The sequence below is a fragment of the Triturus cristatus genome, chromosome 4_1 (genome assembly GCF_964204655.1).
Source record: "Triturus cristatus chromosome 4_1, aTriCri1.1, whole genome shotgun sequence".
Taxonomy (NCBI): Eukaryota; Metazoa; Chordata; class Amphibia; order Caudata; family Salamandridae; genus Triturus; species Triturus cristatus.
The window spans coordinates 38,457,583-38,470,872 of NC_140585.1; the positions used below are offsets into that span (position 1 = coordinate 38,457,583).

General features: G+C 46.2%; 1 protein-coding gene across 1 annotated transcript in view; it reads right to left on the reverse strand.

Moving 5' to 3' along the window:
* Window positions 1–13,290, reverse strand: part of P2RX3 (purinergic receptor P2X 3) — a 444,899-nt gene that overhangs the window by 72,051 nt on the left and 359,558 nt on the right. Inside the window, exons 6-8 of the mRNA XM_085651436.1 lie at window positions 11,029–11,106; window positions 7,212–7,353; window positions 5,886–6,022 (exon numbers count right to left, since the gene is read on the reverse strand). Of these exons, the coding sequence (XP_085507562.1) occupies window positions 5,886–6,022; window positions 7,212–7,353; window positions 11,029–11,106 (357 nt within the window). The remainder of the gene's footprint in view (window positions 1–5,885; window positions 6,023–7,211; window positions 7,354–11,028; window positions 11,107–13,290) is intronic.

Consider the following 13,290-nt stretch of genomic DNA (forward strand, 5'->3'; position numbering starts at 1 on the left):
GCAGGGTCCACTAGATCCTCTGCCACCATGGTGACACTAGCACCTGTGTCCCTGAATGCAAAAGCCTGTTTGCCATTCATTACAGGCTGCTGTTTGTATTTGCCCAGATTACTGGGGCTCACTAGGAATGACATATCAATGTCTCCCTCACAAACCAGCCATGCCTGTGTGGGTACTCTGACTAGGCCAGAGTCCACATCAGAACCCAGGGTCAACCCTACTACACCCTTATTCTGATTACCACCTCCACCAGTAGCTGCACTAGGGGAACAGTTGCCTTAGGGGCTTGAGTGGTGGTGGTCTAGTCTTTGGACTTGGTACAATCAGAAGTCCAGTGCCCTTTCTATTTACAGAATTTACACCAGGGCTTCTTTTGGCCTTTTCCCTTCGTAGACTGTGAATCCCCACCAGATGCAGATTTTTGGGGCCCTTGTGAAGACTTCTGGTCTTTTGCCTTATCCCCACCTTTATCTGAGCCTTTAGGATCCTGCTTCTTAGTATCACCCCCTTGGTTCTGGGTTTTCTGCCTCACCCTGGTTCTGACCCATTTGTCTGCCTTCTTTCCCAATTCTTGGGGAGAGGTCAGACCAGAGTCCACCAGGCACTGATGCAACAACTGGTTTTGGCAATTATTAATGATCTGTTCTCCCATCATAAGATTATACAATCCCTTAAAATCAGTAACTCTACTACCAACCAGCCAACCCTACAGAGCCTTGGTTGCACAATCTACAAAGTCTGTCCAGTCCTGATTCTGTGCTTTCTGGGTATCCCTGAACTTCAACCTGTACTGTTCAGTGGTTAAGCCAAACCCATCTATTAATGCACTCTCCAAGACATCATAATCATCAGCATCCTCTTCTCTAACAGTGAGGAGCTTGTCTCTACCTTTATCCGAAAAGGAGAGCCACAAGAATTCTGCTCACTGTTTCTGGGGGACCTGTTGAACTTTACAGGCCCTCTCCATAGCAGTTATCCACTTGTGGATATCATCCCCACTCTGGTAGGGAGGAACTACCTTGGACAGGTTCCTATGGTCTGGAATGTAATCTCTGACTCTAGGGACACTGCTGCTGCCATCAGGGGTATCTACACCCTCTCTTCTAGAAGCTCTCTGGAGCTCAAAGGCTTCTTTATCTAATGCCAACTGCTTGGCCTTAATGGCAAATCTTACCGCCTCATACTGTAGCAGTTTGTACATTCTTTCAGGGGAGGTCTCTCTTCTATTAAAGTATGAGCTCCTCTGATGAACAGATTCTCTTCCAGAGTGATATGAGTGGTCAGATTCCCTTGAAGGGGACCTGACCCTCTCTTCTACTCTGTCAGTTCTCTTAGGGAGAATTCCTCTGTTGTGTTCAGATCCTTCTTGATCTGGCCCTTAAATCACAGAGTCCTGGTCATCATGATTTTCATCATCTGACCCAGACACTGTAATTGACCCACTCCCTGATTCAGATCTGTTAGCTCCTAGAGCCAACCTCAGATCATCTGTTGTTAGCAGATCAATCAGGCCTAGTGTGGAGGGACTCTGTCCTAGCTTCAGATACCTTGCAACACGCATGGCCTTCAAGTCAAAGAAGCTCATGTCCTTATACTGAGGCTGAGTGGACCCACTGTCTCCACCCTTTGAGGACATTCTAGTGTTGTGCAGTGTTGTACTACCTACACTAGTTTGTGGCCTACTGAACCTAGCTTGAGCTGTAGCAAGGGTGTGCTATCCCTTCACAAACAGCTCTAAGTTCAGTAGAACTTGTTGATACTAAGCTTGACTTTTATATGTACCTTGAGTACCTTTAGTGGTTTTCAGTTAGTAATTCAAATAGAGATTTTCTGGTAAAACAATGGCAAGCTGGAATCCCACACGCTGCCCACCAATGTGAGAAGTTGGCCTGACATATGCTGGTCACTAGTTATAGTGGCCACCTTGCACCAGTCCAATTCGACTCTTATGGTAGATAGGTTTAGACAACCTTTTAAAGAAGAAGATATCCTAGAGGTAGCTGTGGAGAGCAGCCTTCAGGCTAAGTCTCTGAGGAATGTAAAGCAGCTTGTTTTACCTTATAATTTCTTGAATTACCAAATGAAAGGACACCACACAGGTATGTGTATCAAATATATATGTATTTAATTTCTAGACACACTCTACTAATCTCTTTATGAGATTAGAAGTCAGGAACACATTCAAATATCAATGTTTCACAATAAGTTAAGCACAAATATGGCTGGGGCCCTAGGGGCGTACCAGACCATTTACTAAAAAAGAGGTTTAGGAAAGTCGACTTGCAGAGGGACATGTCCTAGGGCCTGTAGAATCGCTGGGGCTTCACTAATCCACCCAAGGCAGGTAAGTAAAAGACCCACGGGTGACGCGTGCAGTGTGAGAACACAGCCGCGGGTTCCCTATTGATTTCAATTAGCGAGTCGCGGTTGGATTTTTAAATTTTTAGGGTACTTCGAGGAAGTCTACAAGCAAGCCACTTACAAGGTAAGTAATTCAAGGGCCAACACACACTAGGACACCGGAGTGCACGAGTTACCTCACCCAGGGAAGTCGGGTGCATAGGTGTCTTATGGTGTCGGGTCGCGTCGCGTCGCTGTTTTCTATGGAAGCCAAAGAAGATTTGCTGCTTGCGAAGTCTGAAGAAGTGTCCAGTGGAATCCAAGGCTGGATTCAGGATGAAGATGACCTGAAAGCAGAAGGGACAGGGTTCACAGTCACTTGCCAGTGACCCGGGGCCAGGAAGATGGATGCCCACGGAAGTCGGGTGATTTCAGGTGATCAAGGGTGTTTTGACTCTTCACTCACAAGGTCCAGGAGGCATCGGCGATGACCAACGGCTGGATTCGGAGTGTCCCATGAAGTTTGCAGCTTACTGAGGTGTTGGAAACCAGATTGGAGCCAACAAGCCTTGGCAACAGCAAGTCTTGTGGAAAGTGAATAAAGTCAGTGGTGCAGACCAGCAAGGTTTGAGGGACTCACCCAGCAAAGGTGAGTGAGGGCAGGCCTGGAGCAATCAGAGGATTCCTTTGGTTTGATCAGAAAGTCTTCAGGGGACCCACAAGCCAATGGGCAAGGGATCGCAAAGATGCCTCATGAGGAAATGCTTTACAGGAGCCCACAGTCACTTGAGACGGGGTAGGCCTCTGATTTTCGGTGCACAACCTGCTGGAGGCTTGGGCCACAAATGGTCCAATGCACAAGTTCGTAGAATTTCGTGAAGGGGTTGCACTTGACAATAGTGCACGGTACCCGGGTATTGCTGTTCCTCGTCAGTCGTGGGGTCCACTCGCCTCAGCTCTACTGGGGACTCACAATGGCCATCGAGAGGTCAGGAAATCCACTTCCGGGGCTGCAGGGACTTCGGACTCCGGCGGGAGCGGGAAAGTTTGCGACCATTGATTAGAGTTTTTGGTCCCTGCCAAGCAGGGGAGTCACTCCTTGACTCCAAGGGAGATTCTTCCGTCTTCCAAAGGTAGTGGAACGTCGAAGGGCCAGGATTCTTCTTGTAAAGCGTCATCCAGGGATATCTGGTTTGCAATGGCAAGGGTTCCCTATATTATACTAAAAGAAAGGGAGGTACTAGCTTTATGACCACTCCTCTGGGAGGGTCAGGGTAGGGGGTGGTTACACCCACTTCCCTTTGTCCAGTTTCGTGCCAGAGCCGGGACAGGTAGCCCCTGAACCGGTTTGAGCTGGCATATGCACAGAAGAGCCTACTGCTCCCCCAGTGCAGGACTTCAAAGCACTCTAGGCGTGCACCCACCCAGCCCCAATACACTAAGTCCTGTCTGGAAGGTGGTGACACCTCCCTGTGACAGGATGCCTATTGTTGGGCCTCCTCCACTGCGAGTTTCAGTCAGCAGCAGGAGGGCAGCCCAGTGTCTGTGCTGGTGGCATCCATTTTGTGATGCAAGGGCTCTTTCAGATTTCTACCGTGTTTCCACAGTGGGTACATGTCGTACCCTCTAGAAGGGTGGGATCATACTGCCACACCAGTTACTGGTGTGGGGGTATGATTCCAAGTTGTTTGACACCAAACACAACATGTTTTGATGCAGTCATTCCAAAGTTAGCATTTACCGTTGGGTTATAATGCACTTAAGAGTATATGGTTTAACCGCATCCACAAACAGCCACAGAGAATAGACTCTGCCAGCTGCAGAGGGGTCCTGCTTATGCAGAGGCAGCCCCACACATTGTAAACCAAGCACCCTGCCCTCAGGATTGATAGGGCCTGCCTTAGGGGTGACTGATAGGTTTATATGTGTGTGTATGGTGAGATATAGGAACCTATACCTCAGTGAGGAGTGTTAACACTACCTCACCCAGGCTGCAGTAGCAGGCCTGTGGTGTCAGATTTAGTCTGCTTCTCAGGGGTGGCATAATACATGCTTCAGCCCCTGGTAGGCCTGTGAAGTACCTATGCCCTTGGTACCTAGGGTACCATATATTAGGGGCTCATAAGGTACCACAGTATCCAATCACTAGTGCATCTAGTATGCACTCCTAGTTGTTTAGAGAGAACAGAGAGACTGGGGCCCTGATTAGCAGGGACCCAGCCAGACTATAGCCAGAAACCAGTGTTAACATCAGAAAAAAAGTGGGGGCAACCTAAGTGCAGATCCTACTCTCCTACACCATGTGTTCAAGTTTGTGTGTCTCTGCCCTTTTATCAAGGAGTGTATGGGAGTCTGTGGTCTGTGTGTGTGTTGCAGTCTCTATGCCTCTGCCACTCTATAATCACATATATGGTGGTCTCTGTGTGTGTGTTCCAGTCTCTGTGCGTGCTCCAGTCTCTGTGTCTCTCCCGTTCGTGGACTCTACTATCTCTGTGGGTGTTACAGTCTCTGTGTTTCTGCCGTTCTAACATCATAGGCTCTATGGTCTCTGTGTGTATTCTAGTCTGCGTGCCTCTGCCGCTCTATCACAACATCGTATTCTCTAGGGTCTGTGTGTGTGCCAGTCTCTGCTATTCTATAATCACATCTATTGTCTGTGTGTGTTCCAGTCTGTGGGTCTCTGCTGTTTTATCACAACATCGTGCCAGGGGTCTCCAACCTCTCCTGTAGTGAGAGCTACTCCTGCTCAATGAAAATCATTGTGAGCTACTGAAGGCCGAGCCCCTCGTGCAATGTTATCAGACACCCCCACGCCCAGCTTGATTGACTTTAAGCCTCATATCCATAGAGCCAAAAACTAGGGTTGTAACAAAATACTTTGACTAGGGGCTCTATGATGACACGGCTGCCATGTGTGTCAGTGAGAGCGTGGTCTTTGGGGATGTATGAACATGTGTGTGCATGAATGAGATATAAGTGTATGGGTGAATGAGTCTGTGCCGTATGTACTTGCAGCACAGGACATGCCTTTTGCCAATGGATACACAATCTTGCCCCCATTGGCCTGTCAGCACGGTGCCATATATACAACAGAACAACACAGCCATTTGTTTAAATAGGAGGAATTTATAGTGAAGAAACATGCTTCATAAAATATTGAGACAACTGGCTTAACTGAAAGTGGAGAAAAACATTGACTCAATGTTTCATAGAAGTATTTTATCTACTTCAAATTTCTCCCATTTGAAACAAATGGCAGTATTTTTCAGTTATAAATATGGCACAGTGTCTACTGGCTACTGGGAGTAAGAGGCCTGCGTTTGTAAATTCAACACTTTGAAATGGAATAAAATTAAAATGAACAGTTAACCTAATCATGAAGTCTAATTTTCTCGCATTTAAAAGCATCCAGAAACAGAAACATCATTTTGTTCTCACCGAAAATTGAGTTGACAAGGACTTTTATTTAAGATTCATATACCTCAGTCTCTGTTATTCTATCACAGCACCATAGACTCTATAGTCTCTGTGTGATCACCACTTACCTGAAGTTGTACCCAGGTGACACGTTGTTCTTCTCGGAGATGCTGTCCAGGCGGGTGAAGGTGTATTTCGGCACACAGTCATCCCAGGATCGATCCAGGTCACACACCCACCCAATCTTTATTCCCATGACACCTCCCTGCAGGACAGAAGACAGAGAAAGAGGACTTACTGGGTAGGGTTAATGGACTCCTAAAAGTACACAGTAGGTCAGCTGTTCTTAACATTTTGACGACCACCTCCTAAGCACTTTCAACTAATTGAACCTCAAACCGATAACTAAAATTCAAGAACAAGTACACATCAAACAAATACACAAATTACTAAATATTGTATTTAACTCACAAACAAATTTGAAAATGGAAATTTAAATGTTAATGGGAACATTCAAAACATAGTTTCATTTCAAAAGATGAAGCAATATTCGAGATTCTAGCATGCCAGTTTGTCTTTTTTTGCTCCTAACGCATGCTCTCTTTTTGTTGGCGCCTATGACTTCTTTGCGGCTCGCAATGGTCCATACTAGATTCAGTTTGCTGTACTTAGCTTCCAAGTTTAAATGCCTTCTTATTTGCAGAGCTTTAAAAAAATTCTATTTCGAATGTTACTTTATTAATCTGCTAATAATATTTCATTTTCTAAAGAGACGTGGACCCCTAAGTGTGTGTCGCGGACCCCCAGGAGTCTGTGGACCACAGGGTAAGATCCTATGCAGTAGGACTTCTGATGACATCTCCATGTTAATACCTGTCTGTTGGGTCTTCGAAGGCCGTGGGATCGATCAAAAGGGGCGATCAGACACTTTGTACCTTGTTCTCATTTCCCCCTCTTGTCATGTACTGGTTTCCCAATCTTCGGCCATTTTGGGAATCAAAGTGTAGTGCAAGCAGCAATGCCACTACTCACAGGAGTGTGAAATCAGAGTAATTAATCACTACTTATTAAACCCAATGCAATGTGTGTACAGAGCTCACCAGCCTTGTTTCTTATGTCACTGACGTGTCAATGCTCTCCCCTAGTCATTTTAGCGCCTCTTCTCTCCCAAGTGCACTCGGCCCGTCCCTCTACCCATGGAGAATGCACCAGTTTCTCTTTCATCCCCACCTCTGTCTCTCCTCTTTTCTCCTCCCATCCTCGCAGCCCATCCCAACACGCATCGTCCCAGCCCTGCATTAGCTCACTATGTGCCAAATGAGAACCCTTTAGGGCCTCTCTGGAGGAGAGAACTAACCCCATTACCAGCCCCTTCCCATTTCCATGGCATTCCCTAACAATCCTTCTCATTCCATTGACATTCCCATCACATTGAGTGGATGGACAATACACACCTTGTCTGCGAGTTTGGTGAAGTTCTGGCCTGCCATTCTGACCACGTCTCCAAGGCGGAAGATGGGACAGTAGGGTTGAGTGTCCGGGTTGAAGCGGCATTTCTTGATCTGGTCGGAGGTGAGGTTAGAGGCCAGATTCCCCCTGTGAGGGCGAGAGAGAGGTGAGGTGAGAAGAGGGAGGAGACCAGAGAGTGTGATTGGAGGAGACAAGTGAGAGATGGACAGAAGAAGAAAGATCTAGAAGAAAGGATATATCACCATGAAATCTTTTTGGTAGATGTGCGCTTTATAAATATGCTGTAACATGACATACGTGTGCATCCCTTGTCTGGGGACTCCATAGGGAAGAAACAGGGTGCAGTGAAGATGAGCAAGTGATAATAAAGCTGGAGACTGGATGGTTCATGTGTAAAGATCAAACAGGAAATGGGAAGTGTGGGTGGGTCGGGTGGTTCTCTTCTGAGGTCCATGTTCTTGTGTCTTTTTGCTCTATTTCGGTCTGATTGTATGGCGAAGGACACTGCATAGGGTTCTGGGTAGTCCTGATTATCTCTGGCCATTGGGTCTGTCAGGCAGCCATTTTGGATAAACTGGAAGCCATTTTGGAACAGGTGGTTGCCAACTTGGACCAGGGGATGGTCATCTTGGACATGCTTCTTCTTAATGCCTTCATAGTACCTTTGTATACCTTATTTTCTCTTGCTTTTGATAATGTTTGAAAGGGAAGAACCATGGAAATTATTTTCCATGTTTTGTTTTTAGTTTGGAGCTTTTCTTTAAAACACAACTCTGCCAATTAAATTGTTTAAAATAATTTGAAACAAATACTCTATTGCTTATATATTTATCGAATACTTGTATTTATCAGTTTTCAAAGCTGAAGGTAAAGGTCACAAAAGCCTGATCGCCCAGATGTGCATTCTAATCTGCCCACTGCTAGATGTGCATTCCAGTCTGATCTGTAGTGCATTCCAGTCTGACCAAATTCTAAAAGTATATTCCAGTCTGTCCACTGCTACAAATACATTCTAGTCTGGTGCAAAGTATATTAATTGCAGAATGGTCAGTGTTGTAAGTGCATTCCAATCGGATGAGATGTGCATTCCAACCTGACCACTGCTAGATGTGCATTTCAGTCTGCTGTGGGGTGAGTTTCACTCTGACCAACGCTAGAAGTGCATTCCAGTCTGATGAGAAGTTTATATCAGTCTGACTAAATTCTAGAAGTGTATTTGTGTCTGTTCACTGCTAGAAATACATTCTAGTCTGGTTCAAAGTGTATTAATTGCAGAAGGATCAGTGTTTTAAGTGCAGTCCAACCTGACCAATAGACAGCTAGATGTGCATCACAGTCTAATGGAAAAGTGCATTCAAACCTGACCACTGCTAGATGTGCATTCCAGACTAATGAGAAGTGCATTCAAAGCTGACCACTGCTAGATGTGCATTCAAGTCTAATGAGAAGTGCATTCAAAGCTGACCACTGCTAGATGTGCATTCCAGTCTGATGTTGGATGAGTTTCAGTCTGACCACTTCTAGAAGTGCATTCAGGTCTGATAAGAAGTGTAGTCCAGTCTGACCAAATTCTAGAAGTATCAGTGTTGATGAGGAGTGCATCCCAACTTGACCACTGCTAGATGTGCATTCCAGTCTGATGTGGGTTGAGTTTCAGTCTGACCACTTCTAGAAGTGCATTCAGGTCTGATAAGAAGTGTAGTCCAGTCTGACCAAATTCTAGAAGTATCAGTGTTGATGAGGAGTGCATCCCAACTTGACCACTGCTAGATGTGCATTCCAGTCTGATGTGGGTTGAGTTTCAGTCTGGCCAATGCTACAAGTGCTTTCCAGTCTGATGAGAAGTTTATTCTAGTCTGTCCACTGCTAGGAATGGATTCTAGTCTGATGGAAAGTGTATTTATTGCAAAAGGATCAGTGTTGTGAGTGCACTGCAGTCTTATTTGTGCCCTAAGGTTATTGCAGTCTGTTCTGAGCCAAGATTTAGTGTACACCTATACCAAGGGCCTGATGTAAAGTTGAATATATATTAGAACATCTCCAGTTTCTGGAGGAAGTGATAAATAAGGAGAAATGTCCAGTGGTGACATTTTGCGGATAGATTCTTCTCCAGAACTGGCACTTTAGCACTAGAGTCTTTTGCACCCAGACCAACCACGCACGTCTGGTTCACAGCCTTGTATCCTTCCTCATCATAACCATCAGACTTTACCCATCCTTGTGCAGGCTTACCAAAGCTGACCACTTGCCCGTCAGTTGGTCACCATAACCCAACTGGTTATGGTATTTTCTACTTGTCCAGTATAAGTAGGGACAGTTTCTTGCTAACGGGCTCATCTGGCACTTACATGGAGTCTCATCGTCATCAGTGTCCTTCTCCAGTGGAAGTTGCTTAGCCTGGCACCCTGCTGATGTTCCCCGGACAGCAGAGAAGCCAAGGATCTGGGGAACAGATGAGGGAAGATGGCTCATTTCAGTCCCCTTGCCTGGGGTTTTTTCTTTACAACATCCATCTTCTGAGGGGCATTTTGCATCAAGTCTTGGATATCCAGAGCTCAGTCCCTCAGCACTGCAAAGATGTCTTCTTTGGTGGTGTTATATGGAAGCGTGGTGGAACCCTAGGTCTGTGGATGCTCTTCAGGAGGATCGGTTGGCTAGTCAAGGAAGAGCGAAGGAGAGCGGCGGGATACTGGCTCAGATTCCCTTCTGGAGCTCTTGGAGAAGATCCAGACCTCATTAAAGGGTGCTCCGATACTTCTCAGATTGACCTCAGATTGGCTGGGAGCTGGTGTGCTTCACTGCCCAATACTGCAACACGATTCACATTAAGCAAGACTGGGGAGTAACTACATGTGCAGCCCTGTGACAATAACACATACACCAATGCGTACTTCTTGTCCAAGTGGAGGTTTACAGCCTGAGCCATCGCTCTATTGTCTGAGGCATGAGCTGGAGGATCTGCACATTCTGAGGCATCACTCTACTGTCTGAGGCATGAGGTGGAGGATTAATACATCCTGAGGCATCACTCTGCTCTCTGAGGCATGAGCTGGAGGATCTGCTCATCTTGAGGCATCACTCTGCTCTCTGAGGCATGAGATGGAGGATCCGTACATCTTGAGACATCGCTCTTCTGTCTAAGGCATGAACAGGAGGATCTTTTCATCCTGAGGCATCACTCTACTGTCTGAGGCATGAGCTGGGGGATCTGTACATCCTGAGGCATCACTCTACTGTCTGGGGCATGAGCTGGAGGATCTGTACATCTTGAGGCATCGCTCTACTGTCTGAGGCATGAGCTGGAGGATCGGTCCATCCTGAGGCATTGCTCTACTGTCCGAGGCATGAGCAGGAGAATCTGTTCATCCTAAGGCATCGCTCTACTGTCTGAGGCATGAGCTGGAGGATCTGTACATCCTGAGGCATCACTCTACTGTCTGAGGGATGAGCAGGAGGATCTGTTCATCCTGAGTCATCACTCAACTGTCTGAGGCATGAGCTGGAGAATCTGTTCATCCTGAGGCATCGCTCTACTGTCTGAGGCACAAACTGCTTTCTGTCCTGAACAAGTAAGATTAGTATAACTTTACGGATACCTCAGCTATCTATATCGATGCTCTCGGTGTGATGAACCAGTTCAGATTAGAGTCACCGGAGATGTAGGTCTGCTGTCTGCATCCTGACCTAATAGGTTTAGTGCAAATCTATTGATAGCTTTGCTGTTTACATCCTGAACCAGAGGTATTAGTGTAATTTGAGGGACAGCTGACTGAGATGATGAAGAGTTTTCAAAGCACTCACTTTTCAAAGTCGAAGAGCGGGAAACGGATGCTGTTCTTGATGAAGATGGTGAAGTTTTCAGCTTCCACCATGATAGGCCTGGAAGAGAAGAGGCGGGAGAGAAGGCGTTAGAGCAGGGAGAGCAGTACTGTGATCTCAGAGCATGAAAAGAAGAGGTCGGAGAGCAGGAATTGGAATGGTGGTGGCCAGAATTGTGATAAAGAGAATGAAAGGGTAGAGGATGGAAAGCAGGTGCTGCTGTAGGAAATGAGTGAATGAATGAATATTAGCCTTATAAAGCGCAAACTTTGCCCGAAGGCGTCAAGGCGCTGCTGAAAGGGCCATCAGATGGAAATATACGTAGAGCTCATACTAGAGGTCTGGTAAAGAGCCAGGTCTTCACAACCTTGCGGAAGAGAGAGTGAGACATTTGTCAAGAAAGTGAAGAAAGGAGGGAATTCCAGAGCCTAGCAGCGGCAACGGAGAAGGCTCTGCCCCCCATCTGACTCTCTTAAACCTGGGAACTACCAACAGGTTTTTACTGGCAGATCTTAGCTGCTTGGTATGGACATATCGTCGAAAGAGCCCTTTAATGCCTTCTGAACCTAGACTGTAGAAAGCCTTATGAGTACGACAAAGAGCCTTAAACAGAATTCTCGGGTTTAGAGGGAGCCAGTGCAGCTCACTGACAGAAGCCGAGACTGAATGGGATTTAGGAAGGTCCATCACCAGCCTGGCCGCGGCATTCTGCACCAGCTGCAGATGATGGATAAGCCCTTTGTTAATACCCAAACAGAGGACATTGCAATAGTTCAGTATAGATAACACCAGGGCAATGACTGTCTGCTTTCGAGAAGCAAAAGAAAGAAATTGAGAATTTTTCTGAGAATCCTGATGATCCCAAAAGCAGGTGGACACAGTTCTGTTGACCTGGGGGATCAGAGAGAGGGAATTGTCCACCTTAACTCCAAGATGTTTTCCTTGGGACGCTGGGCAGGGGACAAGCATATCCGGCCACCAGGCATTGGACCAGACATGCTGTTGGTTTCCAAAGATCAAAACCCCTGTTTTGTCCCCGTTAAGTCTGAGATAGTTCTCCACCATCCAGGAAGAAACTGCCTGCCTGCCTGCAGTTTTTAAAATTGGTGGCAGAGGCCTCTATGCTGTTGGTGATAGACGCCATAATTTGGGTGTCGTCAGCATAGGACAGCACCACCAATCCAAAGGATCTGACAACCCTGGCCAGGGGGGCAACATAAATGTTAAAGAGAGTCAGATTCAATGAGGAGCCCTGAGGGATTCCACAAAACAAATGGCTATGGGCCGAGCATAATTGATCCATTTTTACTATTTGAGCCCAATCATTAAGGAATGAGGTGAGGAGCTTAAGGGCCAGACCACAACCCCCATTTATTTCCTTAAGCCGATCCACCAATCTGAGTAGGGATATCGTTTAGAAGGCTGCCGTAAGGTCAAGAAGAATCAACAGCGTGGTATGACCAGCGTCGACCTGAACGCGGATGTTGTTGAGTATTGTCTTCCTCCGCTGGAGTTACTGGATCATAAAAAGAAAGGGGATTGTTGGCAGAGACTAATTTAGGGGTCCCAGCGTTAAGAGTTTCCAAGGAGGAATATATTTCCGTGATCTTAGAACAGAAAAAACTAGGCATTCTGTCACAAAGGTCCTGAGAGGTGTCAGTGTGGACAGAGACTGAGGGGGAAGAAAGAGACTTAATTGCATTAAAAAGCTCCCTATTAGATATAAGGGATTCCATAACCTTGGAATAAAATAATACTTTTTCCTCTATGAAGGCAATTTTATGTTCCCTTATTCTTTGTTTCTACAAGTCTCTTCCCGCAGGGTTGAGGTCTAGTCGTCAAATCCTTTCCTGATGGCGGCAGGATACCAGGGGGCAGAGGGCTTTTTTCTAGCCGCATAGTGTTCCTTAAGGGGAGCTAGGCTGTCCATGGCTACTAGAAACCAGTTGGAAAAATCTGTGGCTGCCAAATTGGCATCAGAATGGGGGAGCCATTGATGGTTATTAAGTGTGTTAAGAAGAGCCTCCTTGCTGATACGGCTGAGGTTTCTCTTCTTCTCCATTGTATTTTTCTTATTTAGAGCTGTATAAGATACCAGGATCTGGAGAGTGAAGGGAATTGCATAATGGTCTGACCAGGAGAGTTGTATAGGTTCTCTTACTATAATCCGGGAATCATTAGATAAAATGCCATCTAGTATATGGCCTGCTATATGGGTAGGGCTCATAACCAATTGGGATCACA